The 25,279-nt window shown below is 39.2% G+C and overlaps 1 protein-coding gene across 3 annotated transcripts in view; it reads left to right on the forward strand.

Annotated features, from left to right (window-relative positions):
• UNC80 (unc-80 homolog, NALCN channel complex subunit) overlaps positions 1-25,279 on the forward strand; it is a 225,526-nt gene that overhangs the window by 145,541 nt on the left and 54,706 nt on the right. For all 3 annotated transcript variants that reach the window (XM_021703047.1, XM_044913394.1, XM_021703048.1), the window contains 11 exons: positions 5,650-5,831; positions 6,331-6,462; positions 8,417-8,603; positions 9,219-9,350; positions 11,043-11,186; positions 14,570-14,670; positions 15,682-15,768; positions 19,628-19,811; positions 21,612-21,706; positions 23,306-23,395; positions 24,126-24,227. In XM_021703047.1, the coding sequence (XP_021558722.1) occupies positions 5,650-5,831; positions 6,331-6,462; positions 8,417-8,603; positions 9,219-9,350; positions 11,043-11,186; positions 14,570-14,670; positions 15,682-15,768; positions 19,628-19,811; positions 21,612-21,706; positions 23,306-23,395; positions 24,126-24,227 (1,436 nt within the window). The remainder of the gene's footprint in view (positions 1-5,649; positions 5,832-6,330; positions 6,463-8,416; positions 8,604-9,218; positions 9,351-11,042; positions 11,187-14,569; positions 14,671-15,681; positions 15,769-19,627; positions 19,812-21,611; positions 21,707-23,305; positions 23,396-24,125; positions 24,228-25,279) is intronic.

Genomic DNA, 25,279 nt, shown 5'->3' on the forward strand with positions numbered 1-25,279 from the left:
CATCTCTCTTACAAGGTGAGAGACAAATTCTTTGAGGTTTTCTAGGGACCCTCTGGGAAAACTCAAAGTTACTTTGAAATCAAAGAGACTTCATTTAGAATTTGATTTTGGGAAGCTGCCAAAATGTCAAAAGGCTTGAACATTTGAGTAAATAGGATCTCAGATCACTATGAAATAATACTTAATTATCTACTTAATTAAAGCCAAAATAGATTTTAAAGGCAGATATAGGGGAACCTGGGTGGCTCAGTGGGTTAAGTATCTGACTTGATTTCAGCTCAGGTCATGATCTCAGGGTCATGAGATGGAGCCCCATGTGGGGCTCTGCACTGGGTGGAGAGCTTATTTAAGATTCTCTCTATCCCTCTCCCCAGCCCCCTTCCTCTCTCTCTTTCTCTCTCTTAAAAAAAAAAAATGGGTTTTCTTAAGTGATCAAAGACCTGATAGAGACAACATGAAGCACAGTAAATTATTTTGGTATGACACAAAACCTTTGCTTTCCAGGTAGATTACTCAAAAGGTAAAAAAAAAACAAAAAACACTTTTCACAATCTTTTATGAAAAGCAGACCGATAGTCCAAGAAAAGTTTGGTTTTTCAGCCGAGACAAAACCAAATTCTAACTTTTTTATCAGTGTGTTTTTAATATTAAAACTCATTATTTAAAAACTTAAATACATCCATTCCAACTTCAGTCAGCTTAACCACATGTCATATTTACTTTCCAAGATTCCTTTTCTACAAATTTTCTACAATTTTTTTCATACCCATTCAGATTTTGTTCTACGTTTTTTAATCTTCCTCATTCTGGAACAAGGGGTCATTTTACTTTGCTTACCTATTTTTCATCCTTATTATTTCTAAGTTTTAGTTACATATATTGATTAGGGTTCTTAACCCTTAGAATCCTTTATTCCTAGTGATAACTAAGAAGTAAGCAGTTGTGGACTGTGATAGTAGCATTCTGTGGATTCGCAAATTTATTAATACATTTCACAATTTCTAAAAGTATATTCTTCCTCATAGTAAATCTTACATCTACTAATTCTTAACAATAATGTTTACCCATGAAAATTTCTTAAGACACAGAACAGTTCATCATTTTAAGTTCTCTTTCTTGCTGATAAATTCTGCAACAGAGATAACGTGAGTTCATCTGGCTTTTAGTAAACCTATTAGAATAAGAGTATTATATAATGCTGATAACTTTGATAGTATTGTTTTAATTAAATCAACAAACTTAAACTAGTTTTTATTTATCAAAGATTATTCTAGATCACATTGATGTAGGAAAGACGTTAGGGTTTGAAGCCAACAGCCAAGGAAGAATTCTTGAGACATCTTTGGTGCAAAGAGGTGGTTTTATTAAAGCACGGGGACAGGACCCAGGGGCAGAATGATCTGCACTGGGGTCAGGAGGAGTGGCCCATTATATACTTTCCTGATAAGAATTACCTCCCTGAGGGGTGCCTGGGTGGCTCAGTTGGTTAAGTGACTGCCTTCGGCTCAGGTCATGATCCTGGAGTCCCTGGATCAAGTCCCGCATCGGGCTCCCTGCTCAGCAGGGAGTCTGCTTCTCCCTCTGACCCTCCCCCCTCTCATGTGCTCTCTCTCATTCTCTCTCTCTCTCAAATAAATAAATAAAATCTTTAAAAAAAAAAAAAGAATTACCTCCCTGAATTTGCATTTCAAGGGAAAAACCAGATACAACACTTACATCTCAAAGGCATAGAGAAAGGATGTAAGTTTCTTCAAGAAGGGCTTTTGTTTCCTAAATCCATATTTTTCACAATATCTGAAAGCCTTTTCAGATGAATAGGGGTTTGGAGATTGGTAAAAAAAGGATAGTTGGGCTTTGAATTGTTTCTAGGGCTGCATTTCTGTTTTTGTAAAGACTCGATTTGTTAGACAGGTACAGTTGGTAATTCCTCAAAGGACTGGGATATAATTTAAATGTCAACATGCTTACCCAGCCATCCAACTACATTATCTTCAAATCACTTCTTTATATCCCAGAGAAGATCTTCAACTAAGATGGAAATCAAAAGATTCCCAGGTTCTAGATTTACAGCTATTTCTTTGGAATGTTTTAGTAAATCCTTCCTCAATGGCTTCAGAATGTTTTCCTTTCCCTCGGAGCACATAGCTTCATTTTGCCTTAGGAGAGGAGGCATTAAAAACAAAAGTTCCTATCAGGCTCTGAATATCAGTTTCCAATTTGGCCAACTTCTGACCATAGAGCTACTTAAAAATAAATCCTTTTGAATAACTTGTCAGGTTTCATCCGGCCAAACAGTAAATATTTCTGGCAGTATTGCACAAGGCCATGGACACATGAGGAGGCAGAGATGATGCAAAAGATATTTCCCTCCCCAAACCCAGAGCTACCCCCAAGTATAGTGAGTGCCTGGCTGAGACCGCTTTCCCTCTAGGGCACTTCATAAATGGATAAGCTTCTCTAAAATAGTTAAAAGTTATCCCCTGGGGCTACTGTCATTACCTTTAATAAGGTGAACCTACTTGTTCAGCCTTAAAATAAAATTTTATTCACCTGAGGCCTCATATTGGACCAGTCTGGTTTAGTTCAGACCTAGTCTGACCCCAGACCCAGCCCAATTTCTAAATCTGAATCAGTCCTCAGAAGCCAGTTTGACCCAGGCTAATTCTGGCCAGTTTTCAGACCCAGTATGGAAATAGAAACGCTGGCACGCCTGGGTCGCTTCGTCAGTTAAGTGTCTGGTTCTTGGTTTCAGCTCAGATCATGATCTCAGGGTGGTGAGATCCATCTCCAAGGTTGGGCTCCACACCCAGCTTAAGACTCTCTCTCCCTCTCCCTCTGCTTCTCCCCGGCTCCTCCTCTGTCTCTCTCTCAGAAAAAAAAAGAAGAAGTTAAAATAAAGTCTGCAATGTCAGGGGCTCCATAGGTACCTATACCTGGTTGTTCCTTGCTCCTGGGGGCCATCGGGGTCTCCTTCGGTTCCCTCTCATGATACCAGAACTGTTAAAAGATACACTGAGGTATACTAAAAATTTGAAGAGTTTATTTGAGCAAAAACCAATTCAAATGAGGCAGCCCCAAACGAGAAGTGGTTAGAAGCATTCCCTAGGAGACCATTTTTTCGCATTAGCTGGAAGATTCACCTCATTCTTTTTAATGCCTACCAAATATTTCATTGAATGGTCATAACAATTTATTTAACCTGGACTACTAATGGAAATTTTGGTTTATTAATGGCTTTTTATACTACATTGCAACAAATGTCTTTGTAAAATATTTCTGTTTGCATTAAAGCTTGGATTTTTCTTCTCTACCACATGTTTCTGAGAGAGAGTACAGGGAAAAGCACACTCCTCAAATATGAGACATATGGAAACTTCCATGGAAGATATGAACAGGTAGACTGGGCTTTAAGGAAAGCTAGAAGGAAGAGGATGGTGTATGCAAAGCCACGTGGGGTGTGGAAATGCACGGGGCTTATTTGGAAAGCCTGAGGAAGAATTGAGACTGGGGTGGCTTTTGTAGAGGGGTCCTCAGTCCATGGTATTAAACAAGTGAGTGGGACTCAGATTGTAACAGCCCTTGAATGACACTCATAGGAGTATGGACTTTCCACTGAACTGTGGAAAACCACTCATGGGTTCTAGAAAAAAGAGTAGTGTTGTATATACAGTATGCATTGAATATGGCAGCAATGAGTAAAGCAGTTCGGTTTTACATGGTTAGGAGATGTAAAGTTGGTGACATGACATTAAAGCTAATGAAAAAAGGGCAAAGGTAGAGATAAGCTTGGGAAAAAATCTGATCTTTGTGGCAGCTGAAGCAGTGAGCACGGATGGGATTTCTGGGGGAAGACTCTATGGAATAAAGAGCAGAAAGATGGGTACTAAGCCATTGGTCTTCCATACCTTCAGAGGACAGGCAGCCAGCAGCATACCCTGGGAAATGACCAGAAAAGTAGAAGAGCTCGGGGCGCCTGGGTGGCTCAGTTGGTTAAGTGACTGCCTTCGGCTCAGGTCATGATCCTGGGGTCCCTGGATCGAGTCCCGCATCGGGCTCCCTGCTCAGCGGGGGGTCTGCTTCTCCTTCTGACCCTCTTCCCTCTCGTGCTCTCTGTCTCTCATTCTCTCTCTCTCAAATAAATAAAATAAAATCTTAAAAAAAAAAAAAGTAGAAGAGCTCAACCTCAAACCATGCAAGCAAAGGATAGCTCTTCAAGGAGATGGTCATGAAAGTGTCAAAAATGAAAAGGAAACAAATGCTATAAAAAGTACCACTGGATCTACTGATTAGTGAGCATTATAAGAAAACTGCTTTGGTGCTAGGAATGAGGTGGATAAAACTCCAACCTGCAATGATGTAAAGAGAGACCGTGGTGTTTAAAAATTGAGACAGAACAGAGCACGCTTTAAAGAAAAGAAAAGAAGGGAGAAAGAGTGGAAATTTAAGGAACTAGTCGGATAAAGAAAAGGCTTATCAAACACTAATGGTCACAAGAGCTAACATTTCTTATAGAACCATAGCACACAGGTGCTCTTACTTGATCCCCGTAACAACCATTTTATACGTGAGCAAACTGCAACTCAGAGGGTTGAAGGGACTTATGCGAATGCACAGAGATCAGAAGCAGCGGGGCCGGGACACCAAATCCAGGTCTTCTGACTGCACACATAGATGTCCCTCCCATACGCCACATTGCCTCTAGAAAATAAGACATGCTTTAGAAACGTGTAATACTCTTCACGTCACAGAGCTCTTTCTCATACATTATTTTATCTTATTCTAACAACAAATTTGGAGACAGGTATCATCATCATCATCGACATTCTGCCCCTAAAGAAACAGAGGCTGAGAGAGGTGGAGACGCTCTCCCGGGAGCACAGAGCAGAGAGGTTTCAGAGCTGACACTCAACCCCAGCTGTCCTAACACAATTGTCTGAGTATGTTTTGATGATCCAGGAAAAAGTACAAGAGAATTTTAAATTATGTTTTTATGACTGACACTAGCTCATCCATCTATGCTACAGAGTGTATTTTTCTGCCCCGTTATTCATTAACTTTGTAACTTATTGTGGCACTTGACCTTTCTCTTACTGATATTTGACTTTTCCCAAAATTAAAAAACAGCAATGGTGTTATGATTCATGAAATCTCTTTTGGCTTCTCGATCTCTTCTATCTCTCAGAAGGGTGGAGGTTTCTAATACAGTCTACAATGTGGATTTTATTTTTAATATAACTGGGACACTTTTTAATGGACATTTTTGTGCACTGTCCCAGGATGACTATGACATGATTCTTATGATTTCCTAAAAAGGATATTTCAGTATATCATTTCCTTTTTTCATTTGCTTCCTCTCACATTCACTTTTCACTCTGAGCCAAAGGAAGCTTTGCTTGGAATGAGGTATTCTACTGAAATATCATGTTGCCGTTGCCTTCACCAGATACTGGAAGATTGTGGATGGCACAAAGGATCATGTTTGGTTTTCAGTGACTGAAAGAAGATTTGCTTTCACCAGTGCTGGTGGCCTGGCTCCCTTAGCTCAGGAGTCATTTTCAGGAGACAGGAACAACTCCCTGCTTCTCCCCATCCCCCAGGACCAAGCAAAATTAAAAGATGTGTAGCTGATGATTTGTTGGCTGTCTCTAGCTGCCATGTTCCTGCTGTGTGCGGTGAAAGTCCCTGAGGCTGTGTCTGACATGTTGATGTCCGAGTTCCACCACCCAGAGACAGTACAGAGGCTGAACGCCGTTCTCAAGTTCCACACACTCTGGAGGTTTCGCTACCAGGTCTGGCCCCGGATGGAGGAAGGAGCACAGCAGATTTTTAAGGTGAGGGATATTTCTGCCATAGGAATTAGATTTGCAAACCCAACCCAAGGCTTCTTTAAATCCTTGAGCCTCAAATCTACAGTGTATAGCCTAAGAGATGCTTCTTTTTCTTTCGCCTCTGTGATTATATGAGTAAAACTAACTCATATACGAATGAATTCTTGTTTTAAAAAATCTTGAAGTAAAAAAGAGTGGTAGAGCAAGAAAATCAAATTTCTATAAGCCATCCCAGAGGTATGCCCACAAAAGGTTGGGGTATAATCTTTCAGGTACTTTGTTATATTTATACAGGTATTTTTTTGGAGGATGGGATAATTAACACAAATAGAGATCATATAGTTGAAACCCTTCATTTTTTTAATGAGTAAACTGAGACCCAGAGACGTTCATCCTGTGCTTTGTAACATCATGTACTCTATAAGATGATTTCATAATTGTACTTCAGACTCATTCTAGCTTATTTTCCATCTTACCTCATTCTTCTGATATCAACTAACAGATCCCGCCTCCCAGTATAAACTTCACCCTGCCCTCACCAGTGCTTGGAATGCCATCTGTCCCAATGTTTGACCCCCCTTGGGTCCCTCAGTGCAGCGGGAGTGTCCAGGACCCCATTAATGAAGACCAGTCTGTGAGTAACAGGCACTTTCTTTCTCATCTCTTCAGGCTCTGTGGTATCCATGTAAGAGAGAAGGACAATGAGTGCATGAGACAATTTGTTCATTCTTGTCAGAAGAATGTCATAACACAGAAAATAAGCCATGAGAGGTCTTTGTTCTTGTGAATAGAATAGAAGGAACTAATATCCAGTAGTGAGCATTTGCAGACCTCCAAGCCAACACAGTTTTGTTCTATGGTCACAGTAGCAGCCACCTTTTACAACTATTAAAAGCATTAGCCATTGATTTCTTGGCCAAGGGTAGCACTTTTGTCTCTAGTTATTATAAAACAAAGATATTCGTCTAACCTGTAATACCTAAGCTACCCAAAAGGTAATGAGGTTGACCCTGGGTGAATAAGAAAAAGAACTGAGTTGGCAGCACTTATTTCCTTGTTGGGACTTTGGTCTATTCTTCATTTTGTTGATCATTAGTATCATCATCACAGATATCACTCCGAGACCTCAGATCTTGTGTACTCTAATATATCAATGCTGCATGTAATATAATTCATAAGCAGTTAAGTTTGGAAACACTGTCCATTCATAAAGAAGAACCAAGAATGTGTGCCTTTTGCAAAAAATGAGTGCAAAATAGGACTTTTTCACTTGTTGAATTTTCTGAATTAGAAGAATAATGTAGAAAATATGGAAAATCAATAAAAGGAAAAGAACATAGATGTGTTCTTTGGCCCAAATCCATGACTATCTTCTTGCACAAATTCCCATTGAATTTAGGGCAATTGGTATATAAATATTAAAGATTTTTTGATACACCACCCAAAATAGCCCCAGGAAGATTTTACCATTTTACCCATATACAATAGAACAGGAAAGTGTGCCATATTTATTCAAATTAGCTAGTATTATTTTTTTTAATGCCACTTTGAGTGGTGAAAAACAAAGCCATTGTGATTCTTTAAAAAGTCACTTGGATATATGAAGTTAGGTTGAACATTTTTACACATCACACTTTTGCTAGGCATTTCTTTGGAGAACTGTTTGAGCTCTTGACTTGTGAAAATGTTTATACCATAAATTCAGCTTCTGAATCACTGGCATAAGGATCTTTGATTTGTCTCCTGTACAGACAATGGATTCATTTGAGCCAAGTACATTCTCTATCCCAAGTTCGCAAGGAATTTGAAACCAAGACCCCTGATGCTATATCCAGTTTTCTTTCTCTCATTCCACAATTCTTGCCTTACCTTAATATAATAAATCAGCTTAACCCCTGGCATGCAAATAAATTGCCATGTGGCTCATCTAATGCCCTTAATTGCTACTCTGCCATTCAGCATAGGAAACCTTTAGTCTTATGTAAAGATCCTGTATTCAACCTCAGTAACCCTATCAACTCTCATAATTTCTATTCACTTTGTTTCTACAAATATTGTTAAGTATTTGCAGCGTGCCACTCTATTTATCTACAATAATTAAGTACGGTGTGGTAGACACTTGAGATACAAAAATGAAATAAATCATACAACTAATTGGTTTATGTGAGAGATCCCATTCCTCCTCCTCTCTGTGGTTCTCTCTTTTATTAACCTATGAAATAAATGTCCTTTATTTAAAACCATTTCAAAAAGTTGTGGAAAGGAATAGAGTATTAAAATTCTTTATCTGATTTGAATGTTTAAAGACTGGATCATTGATATCACCCCAAATTCTAAAGTTGAAATCCCAAAACTTACAGATATTCTTGAAGAATTATTCTGATTGAATGAAAATGAATAGCTTAGTTACACACAACCTGGAAACCTGGCAGAAAAACGAACAAATGGCCATGAAACTAAATCATGGGTGCCCTTCCATTTTCTGAGGACAAAGTGCCACATTTGTGTAATTCTATGGCAATACTCTTTGTGGCTGTGACCTTGTAGAGCAGTTTCTACAAAATAAATTGGTCTTCGTGTCTCCATAGAAATCCTTTTCAGCCCGGGCTGTGTCCCGCTCCCATCAGAGAGCAGAGCACATCTTAAAGAACTTGCAACAGGAGGAAGAGAAGAAACGTCTTGGTAGAGAAGCCAGCCTCATCACCGCCATCCCCATCACCCAGGAGGCTTGCTATGAGCCCACCTGCACGCCCAGCTCAGAGCCAGAAGAAGAAGGTGCCCCCTACACATGGGACTTCCTGGGGGGCTAAGTTACAGGAAATGGAAAGGACTAGCTTTGGAATAAACAGTACGGTTTTATGTGACATGAGGTTATATGTACCCTCTGTCTCTCTCTCACCTCCTGACACTAGCAAAAGAAAGAGGAAAGTTGTTGTGTTCTTCATTTTTGGAGTTGGCCTGTTTCTAGAGGAGGGAGTTAGTCACATTGAATGAACCAATATGATAATGGACCAAGCAGTGATTATGATTCAGAGAACAGCTAAATCCAGAGTGTGTATTAAAGTAAATGCAGTCAATCTTTCATCATTAAAAATGGGGTTAGTCCATTAACTATCAACCTTCACAAATGCATCCAATTTGTTGGTTGGCATCAGGAATAATTTACGAACCATTCTAATTCGGGGAATCTCTGCCCTGCTTTTGTGGAATCTGTGAGAATTTTCTGGCTGTGTTTCTAAAGGATTTTTTCCATTCATTAAGTACACTCTAAATTACTTAAGCCTTACGCTTTGAGCACAGTATATACTGGTGATGTAAGTACAGCTATAGTTGTGATGATGACAACTTTGTTACAAAACCAAAGGTCACATTCCCCATTTTCTTTGCCAGTAGAAGAAGTCACCAATCTGGCATCCCGTCGACTGTCTGTGAGTCCGTCCTGTACCTCCAGCACTTCCCACAGGAATTACTCCTTCCGCCGAGGGTCAGTCTGGTCTGTGCGTTCAGCTGTTAGTGCTGAAGGTGTGTCCTCTTAGAAATGTGTTATTTATTCCTCATGACTCATGTGTGTTTTGAAACATTTGCCAGTTAGTATTCTTATTACACTTCACTGTCTTCATTAAATAACTTGTTTCAGGACTTGAAGTTCAAAAAATAAATATTAGACTGAGTAGTACCCTAAAAAAAGTTTTTTTTTTTTTTTTTACCCAGCAATTGTCCTTTATAAATCGGCTCCATTTTAATTACATTGCAAATAATCATATTGCTGTAGGTTTTCAACCCTGGCTACACATTACAATCAAGTGAGGAATTTAAAAAAATACCCAGGTCACACCCAAGACCAAATCAAGATTCCTAAGAATGGGACCCACACATCAGTTTTTAAAATCTACTTGGGATGGAGATTCCAATGAGTGGCCAGGACCCAGTAGGATGCTTGAGGATGCTGTTCTGGAATAATTTAACGATCAAAAGAAGACCAGAGTTCATGCTACTCCTATAATGAAATCTGATTCTGGAGTGCGGGGGTCAGGGGACATGATACCCTTCAGTTCCAAGAATTTAAAAAATATGTTTTCTCTAATCATGAATAACTGTCTAGGACTCACTGCTCATGATTATACAAATTTCATCACCTGATTTATAAAGTCATTAAAAAGTTGTACAGAAACCAGTGGTCCTCAACCCTTGGCTGTATAACCCTTGGAAACTTCAAAAATGACCAATGCTAATTAATCACAACTTACAGGGATTGGGCCAAAGCCTCATTTATATTTTTTATAACAGATATAATTTTATTGAGGTATGATTCATGTACCATAAAACTCACCCTTTTGAAGTATACAATGCATTCGTTATTATGCAATATTATGCAACCATTATGCAATGGTTAGCACCTCTAACCATAAATATTTTAGAATATTTTCATCGTCCCAAAGAGAGACCTTATATGCATTACCAGTTGTTCCTCACCCACACTTTCTCCAACCCGGGGCAAGAAATAATCTATCTTCTATTTCTATGGATTTGCTTACTGTGTACATTTCACATAAATGGAGTCATACAGTATGTGGCCTTTTGTGACTGGATGCTTCCACTCAGCATATTTTCAAGGTTCATCCATGTGGTTTCATGTATCAGTTCTTCATTACCAGATAGTGTTCCCTTATATGGATATACTGCATTGTTTATTAATTCACCAGTTAGTGAACATTTGGGTTGTTTCCACTTTTGGCTATTCTAAATTATACTACTATGAACAGTTACGTACAAGTTTGGTGGGGTAAACTGCCAAGCTATTTTCAAAAGTAACTGTGTCATTTTACATTCCTACCAAAAAGTATGATTGCTCGACATACTTGAATAGTCAAAATAATCTTGAAAATGAAGAACAAAGCTGGAAGACTCACATTTCCCAATTTCAAAACTTACTGCAAAGCAGCAGTAATCAATATTGTGTGGTACTGACAGTAAATCAATGGAATAGAATTGAACAACCAGAAGTAAACCATTATATTCATGTTGATTTCGTGTTTGAAAAGGGTACCATGAAAATCCAATAAGGAAAGAATAGTCTTTTCAACAAATGGTGCTGAGACACCTAGATATCTATAACCAAAAGAACGTTAAATAGGAAAGCTTTGAACTGAGAAACGGTGTTGCATTAGAATGACAATACTGAGAAAAACACCCCGATTATGTATTTCTCTTCAGATGAGGAACACACCACCGAACACACACCAAACCACCATGTGCCTCAGCCTCCACAAGCAGTGTTCCCAGCATGCATCTGTGCAGCAGTGCTCCCCATCGTTCATCTAATGGAAGATGGTGAGGTGCGGGAAGATGGAGTAGCAGGTATCAGTTTGACTAGTAAAACCATCAATAACTCTAATAAAATACTGAAGCTGTTATCTGATGGAGGATAATGGGGTGCTCTTGAAGACATTAACTGTTGGTCACATGTTGAGTTGTTTTATGTACATATTACAATTATAGATTTACAGTACACTCTAGTAACATTATTACTGTCTTCATCCCCTTGTCCCACTACCTTTATGACCAAGAAATTGCATTTAAAATAAATACTTGGATCCAGGAGTATTGTTGATGACCAGAGAACCAAAAACATTTATTTGGCCACATGAAAATCAAATAGGAATTCTGGCCACCTTAGAAATCTTAGCTAATACCTTGACACCACCAATGCCATCTGTCCCACTTGATTATCTTTCCAGATGTACTACCTAAAGAGAGTATCATATGGTTTCACTTATTTGTGGAACATAAGGAATAACAAGGAGGACATTAGGAGAAGGAAGGAAAAAATGAAGGGGGGGGAAATTGGAGGGGGAGACGAACCATGAGAGACTGTGGACTCTGAGAAACAAACTGAGGGTTCTAGAGGGGAGGGGGGTAGGGGGATGGGTTAGCCTGGTGATGGGTGTTAAGGAGGGCACGTACTGCATGGAGCACTGGGTGTTATACACAAACAATGAATCATGGAACGCTACATCAAAAACTAATGACGTATTGTATGGTGACTAACATAACATAATAAAATTAAATTTAAAAAATTAATTTCAAATTCTAAAAAAATAAAAAGAGTAGTTGCAAAATAAAATGATAAACTAGGGGTAAAGATGAGTGATGTTTGTGATAGACAACAGGTTAGTATTTTTAATGTTGTTATTTTATAAAGCCTTAGAGCTCAATAATGATGTTTTTAAACCCCAATAGAAAAATGGGCAAAGAATATAAATACACAGACCAATAGTCAATAAGACCTGTAAACAACATTGTTGTTTAAGAAAACAATGAAATTTTACATTTCATCTAAAAACGTGCAAAGATGTTTTCATTTTATTATTTTATTTTTTTATTTGAGATAGTTGACATACAGTGTTACCTTAGTTTCGGGTGTACAACACAGTGATTCAACTTCTCCGTATGTTATGCTCTGCTCACTACAAGTGCAGCTACCATGCAAAGATTATTCTAAATGAAAATATCCGTAGTTGATAAAGATTCAGGGAAAAAAGCATTCTCACACTTTGCTGATGGAAGTATGGAATTCAATACAAGTACTCTGGAACAAAGTTTCACAGTATGTGTCAAATACCTTAAAAAGTGTGAAAGCCCTCTGATACAGATTTTGACTTCTAGCCATTTCCTAGGGCAATAATGAGAACTATATAAGGTTCTATATAGGATGCTGCACATTATACGTTATTTAAAATAACAAATATTAGGGGGCGCCTAGGTGGCTCAGTTGTTAAGCGTCCGCCTTCGGCTCAGGTCATGATCCCAGGGTCCTGGGATCGAGCCCCACATCGGGCTCCCTGCTCTGCGGGAAGCCTGCTTCTCCCTCTCCCACTCCCCCTGCTTGTGTTCCCTCTCTCTCTGTGTCTCTCTCTGTCAAATAAATAAATGGAATCTTAAAAAAAATAAATAAATATTAGAGAAGAGTTTAAATGTCCAACAAGCAATTAGTTAATCATGGCACCTCCATATGACAGCATTCTGTGTATGTTAGAAATAACATTCTAGAAGAATATTAACGTTAAAAGTTTTTAATATATTGCTAAGTAAAAAACGGAGTACCAAAGAATATTTTCTGCATATTATTTAAAAATACATGTAAATATATATTTTACATATATGAAAGGGACATACTGCAAAATGTTTCGAGTTGTTTCTGTGATTGGTGGACTAACTAGTCTTACTTTTCTGTATTTTTCATGCTTTAAGTGTTAAATTGCCCTACTTCAGCAATTAGAATAAAAATAATATACAAAGATAGTTTTGCAATCAATTTCAACCTAAGAAAAACCCACACCTGTTTTAATTATTTATAAAGACACATGAAAGCTAAAGCTTATATTTATATACCTCTTGTTAATATTATTTATTTATATAGTTCATATTTTTAATTGGATGGTTGGTTTTCGGAAGCAAAATATTGGTATCCTTTGTTTAAAATATAGGCTGAATGACAAATTCATGCTAAATCCTATATTTCTAGTTTAGAAAACTAAACTAATTAAACCCTTTAGACTGAAAATCCTCCAATGCTTATCCACCGCTCACTTCTACCCACCTGCTTTCCTAGCTTGGGCACTTCTAGGCAGTCTTGGCCCAATCATTCTCCCCAAAGAAGAAGCACTTTCTTCACATTAGGAATAATTATTTATTCCTGAGACATTCTCATTAGAAGTGGGAGCCTAATTGGGACTGGCTTAACTACTTTATCTCACTGAGGGAGATACTATTTAAAGCATTCTCGTGAACAATAAAAGATCATCTCTAATTCATATGCATTCTAAACCAAAACATATTTCCTAAAACCAAATGATTACTTTAGAAATTTCTCCATACAACCAACATTGGAATATGATTTTAATTTGATAAATACTCATCACTCCTAATATTAGGGTAATTTCCAAAACAAAGATTCACAAATGTATTCTTTCTTTTTAAATTGAGATACAGTTGATATATAACATTGTATTAATTTTAGGCATACCGTATAATAATTTGATATATGTTTATATTATGAAATGTTACCACAACAAGTTTAGTTAACACCCATTATCACCTGTAGTAACAATTGTTTTCTTATAATAAGAACTTTTAAAATCTCCTCTCTTAGCGACCTTCAAATATGCAAGGCAGTATTGTTAAGGGTAGTCACCAGGCTGTACGTTATAGCCCCAGGATATATTTATTTATCTTATAATTGGAAGTTTTTACCTTTGGACCACCTTCACTCATTTACCCCACCCCCACCTCTGGCAACCACCAGTCTGGCCTCTGTGTCTATGAGTTTGGTTTATTTTAGATTCCACGTGTGAGATCATACAATATTTGTCTTTTTCTGTCTGATTGATTTCCTTTAACATAATGTCCTCAAAATCCATCTTCATTATCACAAATGGCAGGATTTCCTTCTTTTAAGGCTGAATGATATACTGTTGTAAATCACAAATGTGTTCTTTACAAAAGCAATTCTAAAATCTCAAGACTATCCTATACTTTTTAGTTACTTTTTTTTATAGGTGAAAATGTTCAGAAATAAGAAGCAAAGAGAACAAATATCTACCTTTCAACAGAAAGAGTTCATAGAACCTTGTTAAGGCAAAAAAGAGAGACTAATTAAAGCTTAGTAAATTGTTTGAATAGTGTATCTAACACTTTATCTCTATTTAAGACAAATGATCAATGTCCTCTCTCTTCTAAAGTGAGTGCTGTGGCCCAGCAAGTCTTATGGAATTGTCTGATTGAAGATCCATCAACAGTTCTTCGACATTTTCTGGAAAAACTGACCATCAGCAATAGACAAGTAAATTCCTCTTTCTTTAGAGTATAGCCGTGTAGCTATGTGTGTGAACACTGTCAAAAGCAAACAGTGGGCTTCACAGAACTATGCATTGAACATCAATGTCTGACACAGAGCAAATAAGTGCTTTAGGTAATGTTAATGATGAGCAGTACTAAACTTTGCTGTTTTCTTTCAAATTGGTCCATTGACTGATGTCTCCATATGTGTTTGGTACAAGAATAGTGATGACCCTAAGATACTGAAAGATTTTCAGTCTTTTAGACAAAGATTAAATTCAGTATAGTGTTCTTAGTAATGGGTACATTTCCTGAATTCTGATTGCTTAGTAGTCTGTGATGCAGGTAGGATTATTAGAATATGTTGAAACTGTCCATTACTCAAATCTAATTTAGCAGGCCACCTGTAAGAAGAGTATGCGAAATAAAAGTAGTTTTCTGAGCAATGGCAAAATACACTGATGATTAAAAAGTATTTGTTCATTTCTGGGTTATGGTCCTATTTGTTGGAAGAATTAAGTTTCGTTTCTGAAAGCTAAGGTTAATTACAGACATCTCTATTTATCCTCTCTCGACCTAGCTTTATCTCTTTGACTCAAAACCTAGGAAGCAGACCTGTGAAGTTCATTAAACTACATTTGTTAACTGGCTTCTCAAGATAGGTCTGCCTTACATTTTCATCACACGTGGAAGTCATAGCAAATAAAGTTGACTAAATGTACCGCTTTCCTATGACTTGCCTATGACCAATAGACACAGTCTAAATTCTTATTAAAAAAAAAAAAAACTTGTCTAACTACTGCTCAGTGATTCCATAGTTTAGCTCCTAAGAGAAGGTATAATAGTTGGTTTAAATACTGTTTAATAAGTATCACATATACTATATTAAAATGCCAAACATAATGGAAATTAACAAGAGGGAAAAGTAAGAGCCTCCCCCACTTTTTAAGAAGTTAATTTTATTTCCTACAGCGTGGCCACTGAATGAGATGTAGAAATTCTCTTCTTCTTTCAGGATGAGTTAATGTACATGCTGCGCAAACTTCTCTTAAATATTGGAGACTTTCCTGCTCAGACGTCTCACATCCTGTTCAACTACTTGGTGAGTTTTCGCCTCCAGTAAGTTATAAATGTTCATTTCCAATTAGGAAGCAGCAACATGAGGAAAAGGTCCTAGGGAATTTTTTTCAATAAATTCCCATTAATGATGTGACTGAAGGTAGATCATGGTCAGCTATATTCACCATTGTTTGTATGGGGAAGCCCCTCCTGACACACTACTTGGCATGTGGTGGGCACTCAATGTCAGTGTCATCTCTGTCTTCCTATGGCATTATACAACTTGCTTATGTTAGCTCTTAATTTTGGTTTTCTGTTGAGAAAACTTATATGTCATTTTAGTCATTTTTCCCTTTTCCTATCTCTCTTTTAAAATACACACACACACATACACACACATACACACACAGAGAGGCAAATATTGCCCTAGATAGTAAGTATTTGTGAGTGTATTTTTCCATAGCAACTATCTTTGCTTTAAACCATCCAGACAGCTCCTTCCTGAACCCTCCAGAATTGACCAGTTTCTTTAGGATCTCCGCCTTACACCCTAAATGGATACGCAGTTTGGGGGCTCTCAGCTCAATGCCTTTTCTTTGAAACTGCACCTTAATCCAGATAGATGGTTGCATGAATGTCTGTGTTGGGAGAACTTCTTCTTTCTCCCTTACTGTTGTCAGTCTCCTAGCAGGTAGAGAAAGAGAAGAGGTATCCACATGCCTCTGTAGCAGAATGAAAAATTTAACACTACAGCTCCTATGTGCCCAAAAATTGTGTAATCCCTTTCTCTTGTCTATGACTGATTTGGTTTTTCTCCTGAGTGCCCACCAGCTGGTTGACAAGGAAAAGAATATAAATAAGTGTCCAATCCAGTTTTAAGTTCAGACTGATAAAAAAATATAAATAGTAACTTTGGATAGTGTTCAGTCTCTCTTGGCTAAAAATATTTAGTCTCTAGGAATTCTCCTCCCTTCCAACTTCTTTCATCTCCAAACACTATGTGGGGTTGGAGAGAAAAAAAGATCTTTGTTGTTGGAAGGTGGAGGAGGGACAGCAAAATATCCTCCAGATGGAGAAGTCACTTTGAGAAGGAACAATGAAGCAAGCCACTCCATACCATTCATACGGAACTGTATTCAGAGTAACTTACTGACAGGGAAGATGGGGCAGACACCGATCCAAGGGCTAGGCAGCTATTTTCTAAGTCCAGACCTTAATCCACAGCTTTTATAGAGCAAGCATGGTGGTGAGGTGTAAGGGTAGTTATCTAAAGTGGCACCATCTGTGTGCCAGAAGGAAGCTCAGAACAAGCCTTCCAGCATTCTGGTCAGGACCTACATTCCCCTCCAAGGGGCCTGGGACACGTAGCGCCAAGGGAAGTCACTGACTGGACATGAACAAGGTGGAGGGCCAAGATTGGAGTCAGTATTGTCAGCACCCCCACATTTATTCAGCATTCTGTCTCTTGTCCAACGTTTGCTCCGGCTCCTCCCTTGGTGAGACAATGTTCTTTATCTGGCCGGTCACTAGATGCCTGGCTGGTGGAAACCAAAGCCCATGGCTGCTATGACTTGGGGTCTTCGGGCTCCCAGTGGTGCTTGCTGGGAGACAACCTCACCTCATCTCCTGCTGGTGCTAAACACCCCTCTAGGTTCTGGTTGCATGTCCCATATGGCTCCAGCTTAGGAAGACCTCTGGCTAGAGCATTATACTCAGTGACACCAGTCTATGGCAATTCTATCCAGAAAGCTCTCCAGCCAAGCATTCTGCTACTTCTGGGTCCTGCGTACACCACACAAAAGCCAAAGGTAGGTTATCAAAGCCAAATGTAGGGCCTTCCTCAGGTTAAGTATGTGCCCTACCATGTTTGTGTGGCATTCCGGTTGGTATCGAAAGGCCCCAAGGTGAACTTCTGTCAGAGACTGGAGGCAAATGCCCCTTCAGTGTGTCTGCCCATTCCCTCAGGTCCCTGGGTAGGAGAGATACTTATCTGGACAGTTGCTCTCCATTGTCCTTCAGCCCTGGGATAAGACGATGGACATTTCATTTCCTGTCTGCCGTACTCTTCCCTGTCAACTCCAAATAAGCCTTAACGGCAGACATAGGTCTTCCCAGCTAGGTAATTGACAAGCTAATAGAGAAAAGAGCTGGCAACACTTTGGCTTTGCTGTATAACCCTGTTTTGCATGAATATAAATTCCTATTTTTGCATTTCTCTCTAAATCCTTATCTTTCCCCAAATCCCAAGTACATGGATGCCTTGAAGGGACTAGAAAGGGGGTCTTCTAGTCAGAATGGCAAAACAGTGAAGGGTAGAGTCCTTTCTAAACCATTACCCATATTATATATCTCTTTTTTCTAATGACTGTTAAGGATATGTATAGTGGCATGTTGGGACCACTGACCCATCTCTTCTAATTTTGTTAGGGACTGTTTAACTTTGACCCTGTGGTCTTCACCCTGGGGTTTGAGCCCATCTGGGGGTATGTGAAAACTTTTAAAGGGATTTGGTGCTCAGATAGTTTTAAGGAATAAATCTCCAAATCCTCAACTTGCAAATATGCACTAACACTTCGTGAGCATGCCTGCCATCTCAAACATCATCCTCTACTGTCCACAAGAAAGGCCCACCCTGACCAGCCCAGATATCACCAGATGAATTGACAGATGTATAAGACAGAGAAAGAATCTGATATACTGCATGAGTTTTAAGGAAGCCTCATTTCTGATGGATCAAGACACTTTAAACCCATAGGACTTTCTGAACATGGGTTCTGTCCCTGTGCTTTAGTAAAATCACCTTCTTGCACCACCACCCCCCCGCTAACACACACACACACACACACACACACACAAACCCATAGGACTTACCACCTTTTCCTGTCTTTGATAGATTTCTCCTAGAGGTAAGGTTTAGCACTCATTAGGGTGGTTAGCCTTCAGAACCACCAAAGCAGATTAAGTTAGTGACCCTGTAGGCTGATTCAACACAACTAGAAAGTTTGCTAAGATTAAGAAATTTTTCAAGAAACAATCAATAAAGCCATGGGCGGAGAAAACTTTGATGTTACTTCTTTATGATTTTGCTGTGCACTGTTGAAAAAGGTAGTTAAAACCTCTTTCATCAAAATTTGTTGAAATACACATTCCAATTACAGTCAATCTGCCTTTTATTTCAGTGTAGAGAATGTTTAATATATTCTCCTATTAACAAAAAAAAAATTACCTTATGATGAGACCTTTTATTTTATTTTTTTTTTAAACTTTATTTATTTATTTGACAGAGAGCAAGGGGAGTAGGAGAGGGAGAAGCAGGCTCCCCACTGAGCAGGGAGCCTGATGTGGGGCTCCATCCCAGGACTCTGGGATCATGACCTGAGCTGAAGGCAGATGCTTAACTGACTGAGCCACCCAGGCACCCTGATGAGACATTTTAAATGTCAACCTAAATATGTGCAAAAGGACCCAGAGCTTTTCAAGATTTTAGGGGACACAAAGAAAAATCTGTTAAGGTCACCAATTTAGCCAAGCACAGTGTTCATTGGTTCAGACCGCTAGACATAATCCAATCTGCAAATACTGTTTCAGCAAACATCTTGTAGAGATTAATTTGGGGTGGCCTCAGCACCTGAACTACCAAGCGACTTGAAGCCTGGAAAAACAATCTTCTGCTTTTGTCTTAAATCACCATTTCCGTGAAACACAAAAATGTATGGCAACCTGTTCTGGTTGGTTTTCTGGTTCCACCCTCTTGCTCACGGCCATTGAAAAGTATTAGAGGAAACGTTAAACGGAGAATATGAAGGCACAAAAGAATATTTGATTAAGGAAACAAAAGCCAAGGAAATGAGAATGTTTGCTCAGGATTATTGTGGTTTTGTGACCTCTCCCTGTTCTTTTAGGTGGGATTAATCATGTACTTCGTGCGGACCCCCTGTGAGTGGGGGATGGACGCCATTTCGGCCACCCTGACTTTCCTGTGGGAGGTGGTGGGTTATGTAGAGGGACTGTTCTTCAAGGATCTCAAGCAGACCATGAAGAAGGAGCAGTGTGAGGTAAAGCTGCTGGTGACCGCTTCCATGCCAGGTAACCCACTACTGCTGCTGGATGACATAACTTTTCTCTTTGTTTAAGAGTATAAATAACCCTTTTAAAGTCCAACCGCCTCTTTCATTCATGAGAAAAATTTCAGAGTCCTGACCCTGGTGTTGGGGGCTTCAAAGAATTTTTGTTTAATACAATCTGAAGAAATACAATAGACCCTTTAAAAGTCAGAGATTGCCAGATGAAAGGGGAGACATCAGAACCAATCCACATGAATCAGTCCTTGAAGAGCGGCCAAGGTTGAAGATGTATTTAAGTCTATCACACAGGGCCAGCTGAACGGGGAGCCTTTCTGAATGAATGTTTGGCACTGCAAGGGGAATGATACTGTTTGCATGGCATGGACCCCAGATCTTTGCAAACTCTATGAGAGATGGCTTTATGAAAAATTGGAAAAGGGACAAGCAGGAAGAAAGGAGAACAACAAAAGAACATGAAGTGTGATGTAAACTTGAGCTACGGTTCCCTTTCACTCCTGATAGCTTGCTTTTCTTTAAGATAGAAATTCTTCCGAGTCTTTATCCTGGTGCAGTGACTAAGAAAATACCAGATGATCCATGTATTAAAATAAAGAGAAAGGCACAATTATATAAAGATGAGAACACAGGGTATGCAATGTAGAGGCCTGCATTAAAGTCATGTTACTCCCATTTATTAATACAGTTAGTATTAGCTAAAAAAAAGTACGTCATTTTTCAAGCTTTCTTTACTCATGGGTAAAACAAGGATGTGATTCATACTGCACAGTCATGAGTAATCAATGCGTTTACGTAGATAAAATACTTGCTGTCATACCTGACTCATAGCAAGTGTTCCATAAATGGAAGTTGTGTATTTATATGTTCGACAGGTTATCCGACAAGGTGATCAGTTTTTATTATAGCAAAGAAACTCATGTTGTCATTCATAGGCTTAAAAACAGCTCATTAAAAGCCAAGGTATATTGGGCGCCTGGGTGGCTCAGTCGGTTAAGCGACTGCCTTCGGCTCAGGTCATGATCCTGGAGTCCTGGGATCGAGTCCCGCATCGGGCTCCCTGCTTGTCAGGGAGTCTGCTTCTCCCTCTGACCCTCCCCCCCTCTCATGTGCTCGCTCTCTCTCATTCTCTCTCAAATAAATAAATAAAATCTTTAAATAAAAAAAAAAGCCAAGGTATATCATGATGTTCACAAACACTTATAATGAATGAATGAAGTAGAATAAGTACTAACTCCCTAGCCAAGTAGAATACAGAAAATGTAAATTTAAACTGCATCCCAGGTACTTGTCATGGTTTTGCTAATATCTCTTTTTGTATTTTCTCAACCATTACTGCGTGATCATCTCATTTAAAACACAGGGATATATTACTTGTTGCAACACATAAGGTTTGAATTCTGACTTTTCTATTAAATAAATGTGTCTTTGACTAAGTTACTTATAAGTTCTTACTTGTAAGAGTCCATTTCCATTGTTTTGTCATTGGTAGAATGAAAATAATAATACCCATACCATAGGGTTGTTGTGAGATTTAAATATTATGCACATAAAATACATGTCAAAGTATTGGGAACTCCATAAATGGTAGCTTTTGTTATTTAGTCAGTAAATAAGTTTAAAACATCTATTTTAACTATAAAAGAGGGATATTAGGGCAACACACAGTTTACCAAAATCACTCACTACAAGTAACAATCATAACAAGAAAAATATCAGCCCATTGATAATATTTTAATATTTTGTGCCTTAAAGATAAACTTTCCTAGAGTGAACTTCAGCTTATGATTGTATTTGCCTTCTGTAGGTACCAAAACCTTGGTGGTTCATGGGCAGAATGAGTGTGATATCCCAACCCAGTTACCAGTCCATGAAGACACTCAGTTCGAAGCCCTGCTCAAGGTATGAATGGCTTTCAACAGAAATGATTTTTAAAGCACAATGTCTGTGGCCACTTCACTGATCATCCCATTTAGAATTAAATGGCGTTTTCCTATCTTCAAACAAATACATGCATTGACTTACCTCTTGTAGAATCTGCTCCGCTATCGTGTACCTCCCCCATTTCCTCACATGATTTTCCCCACACCTACCGACATCATAGCTCTGCTTTGAAGTAGGTAAATACATGCCACTTCTCCTTCAGCTGAAGCAGCATCTTGACACTCTCAAGCGTACTAGCCCCCTGGGAGTGCTGTCGATTCCTGCTTCAGCGCTCCCTGACATCACGTGGGGGTAGTTCTGGAGGTGCCCTGGGGTTGCACACGGAGGGAGCTAAGACAGGCTCCGTCAGCTGCTGATCCTGCCAGAGACCCTTTCTCTGGCACTTGGTTGCACGGTATACAGTCTGACTTCCACGGACAGAAATGGGTGGAGAAGCAGAACATATATACCTTAGAATAAATCGGGTGAGTCAAGAAAGTCCTTTAATGGTTATGGCAGTTGTGACCCTTGGCAGAAAGCCAATCCATAGTTACACATGCCTGTATGGCTTTTAAGGTAAAGTACTACAGCTATTCCCCATCTATCTGGATTCCAAACTTTTGGTAAACTGATTTCCTGGAACACAGCTCCAGGCCAAGACGGAAGCAGGAAAGACCTCTGAAAAATTCAGTTGTACCAAACGTGTATGTCTTATTTCGGTACAAAATGCCTCCTTCAGGCCTTACCCAGACGTCTCCAGAGAATTACTAAGGCCCAGTGAAGCAAACTTCAACAACCACTCCATTTTCCTACTCAGGCTGAATGGCAGGAAGGTAAACAGAGTAAGTCCCAACCCCGGTTCTACCATAACCAGCGTGACCTAAATTGAACAGGACCTCTCCAGGCTCAGATTCTTTTTCACCAGTACTGGGTACTAGAGCAGGATATACAAGTTACCTACATGGAAGGCACTGAACTCAGAATACAGTATACAATAATGGCTCAATGTGTTGTAGCTTGTATTATTTTTAATGGCGTTACCGAACATGCTTTCTTCCTGACATTGAGACCGGTAGATGCCACTGTACCTCCACAGTTCACTCTGCAGTCTGAATTTATAATTGCACATCTTTTAGCACTTTGAGAGCAGTTGGTTTATATTACATTACAAGTCTGGATTATATCATTCTTTGGGCAACTGTGTATTCAAATCCAATATGTATCCATATATATATATATATATATATAAAGTATATAAGATCTAGGGTGCCTGGGTGGCTCAGTTGGTTAAGCGACTGCCTTCGGCTCAGGTCATGATCCTGGAGTCCCTGAATCGAGTCCCGCATCGGGCTCCCTGCTCGGCAGGGAGCCTGCTTCTGCCTCTGACCCTCCCCCCTCTCATGTGTTCTCTCTCTCTCATTCTCTCTCTCTCAAATAAATAAAAAATCTTTAAAAAAAAAAAGTATATAAGATCTATAATCCTTTTAAGTTACCTTGTTTTGGTATTTGTATCTTTCAGCTTACTACCTGGCACATAATATGTTCTCCATAAACATTTATTTATACTTACTGTTCTAGGAGTGTCTGGAGTTTTTTAATATCCCAGAATCTCAGTCAACCCATTATTTTCTCATGGACAAACGATGGAATCTTATCCACTACAATAAGGTGAGACTGCACAGTGATGCACTCCTGTTGAGTTGTGTCGGAAACTTGTCATGCCTTTCCTGAATGTTGCTCTCACTCAGGGAGGCATCGTTGTTCAGCGGTTAGGAGTATGGCCACTTAGGTTACACCACCTTACTGTCAGTGTAGCTTTGGACTAGCCACTGTACCTTTGTGCCCTTCATTTTCCTTGTCTGTAAAATGAAGAGGATGATAATAGTATCTATCATAGGTTGCAATAATTAAAGGAGATAAGGCAAATAAAGCATTCATTATTATTACCTCCTGATGAAAAATTAAGTTGCCCACATAATAAATATGTGTCTACTTGGAATTTTAATGTCCTTGTTATTCCTCTTTTTATTATGTTGAGCATGACCATGGTGACCTGACCTAATGACCAAAGGGCACCTCAAGACATCACTTTACAGTGACCTTCTTCCTCCAGAATGTCCTTTATTAAATTGCCTTTGGCTCCTTTGCTCCTGATGTTGCACCCTAGTGTTTGGAAAGGGTACTAAGCCTACGTGGTTTGATGCTTTCCTGAGGTGGGCGTTTACTTTCCATAGGATTTTATAGAATTGGAGTGCATAAAATGAGAAAACCCTTAGAAAATACATAACTTTCATTTGACCTTTGGGTAAAGAGGAAATTAGAGTAAAATTTAATCATTTGATAATCATCTGAACTCTTTTTTTTTTTTTCTCTCTCTCTTTGTGTAATCCTGCCACAGACGTATGTTCGGGATATTTATCCTTTCCGGAGATCAGTATCTCCACAGCTGAACCTGGTACATATGCATCCAGAGAAAGGACAGGAGCTCATTCAGAAACAGGTGCCTGACCACCTCTATTTTATTATATGGTTTTGCCAAGTCATTGGGATAGATGATCAGTGAATGTGTTGCCAACCCCGAGATTCTGATTCTGATACAGTCCTCTCTCGAGAAAGTGGATGGGTAGGCCCTTGGTCAATAGTTCCCCAAAATAGTGTGTTAGTTTTCATAAATTGGATCATAATGTAAAGGCATCAAAGAACACTCATTTGGATTAATGCTATGACAAATCGTTGTGTCTAAACACTAGAAATCGGGCGCTTGGGTGGCTCAGTCATTAAGCGTCTGCCTTTGGCTCAGGTCATGATCCCAGGGTCCTGGGATCGAGCCCCGCATCGGGCTCCCTGCTCCGCGGGAGGCCTGCTTCTCCCTCTCCCACTCCCCCTGCTCATGTTCCCTCTCTTGCTGTGTCTCTCTCTGTCAAATAAATAAATAAAATCTTTTAAAAGATAAAAAATAAAAAATAAACACTAGAAATCTTCGAATTTATTTACCTACTAGTTTCCAAGTTTTCTTCTCACATTTTTATAAAACAGGATTGGAAGTACACAAATGCAGCTCTTGGAAGTTTGCCACAGAGGTTTACACTGGTTGGGAAAAATAAAATAAAAGGGATCAATGTATTATGCCTGGGAAAAGCACTGAGCTAAGGTACAGAGACTTGGACCCAGTCCCAGCTCTGCCACTGATCAGTCACCTGACCTTAGGCATGTTACTAACTTCCCTTAAAACAGGAGACAGAATCAAGCAGTTGTACTTAAATTTATGATTGAAGAAAAGAATAAGGAAATTCACTATTTTGTATGCAAAATATAGCTATAGTCCACAATTCTTTTTTTTTTTTAAGATTTTATTTATTTATTTGAAAGAGAAAGAATGAGACAGAGAGAGCATGAGAGGAGGGAGGGTCAGAGGGAGAAGCAGACTCCCCACGGAGCAGGGAGCCCGATGCGGGATTCGATCCCGGGACTCCAGGATCATCACCTGAGCCGAAGGCAGTCGCCCAACCAACTGAGCCACCCAGGAGCCCTATAGTCCACAATTCTAATAAT

The sequence above is a fragment of the Neomonachus schauinslandi genome, chromosome 3 (genome assembly GCF_002201575.2).
Source record: "Neomonachus schauinslandi chromosome 3, ASM220157v2, whole genome shotgun sequence".
Lineage (NCBI taxonomy): Eukaryota > Metazoa > Chordata > Mammalia > Carnivora > Phocidae > Neomonachus > Neomonachus schauinslandi.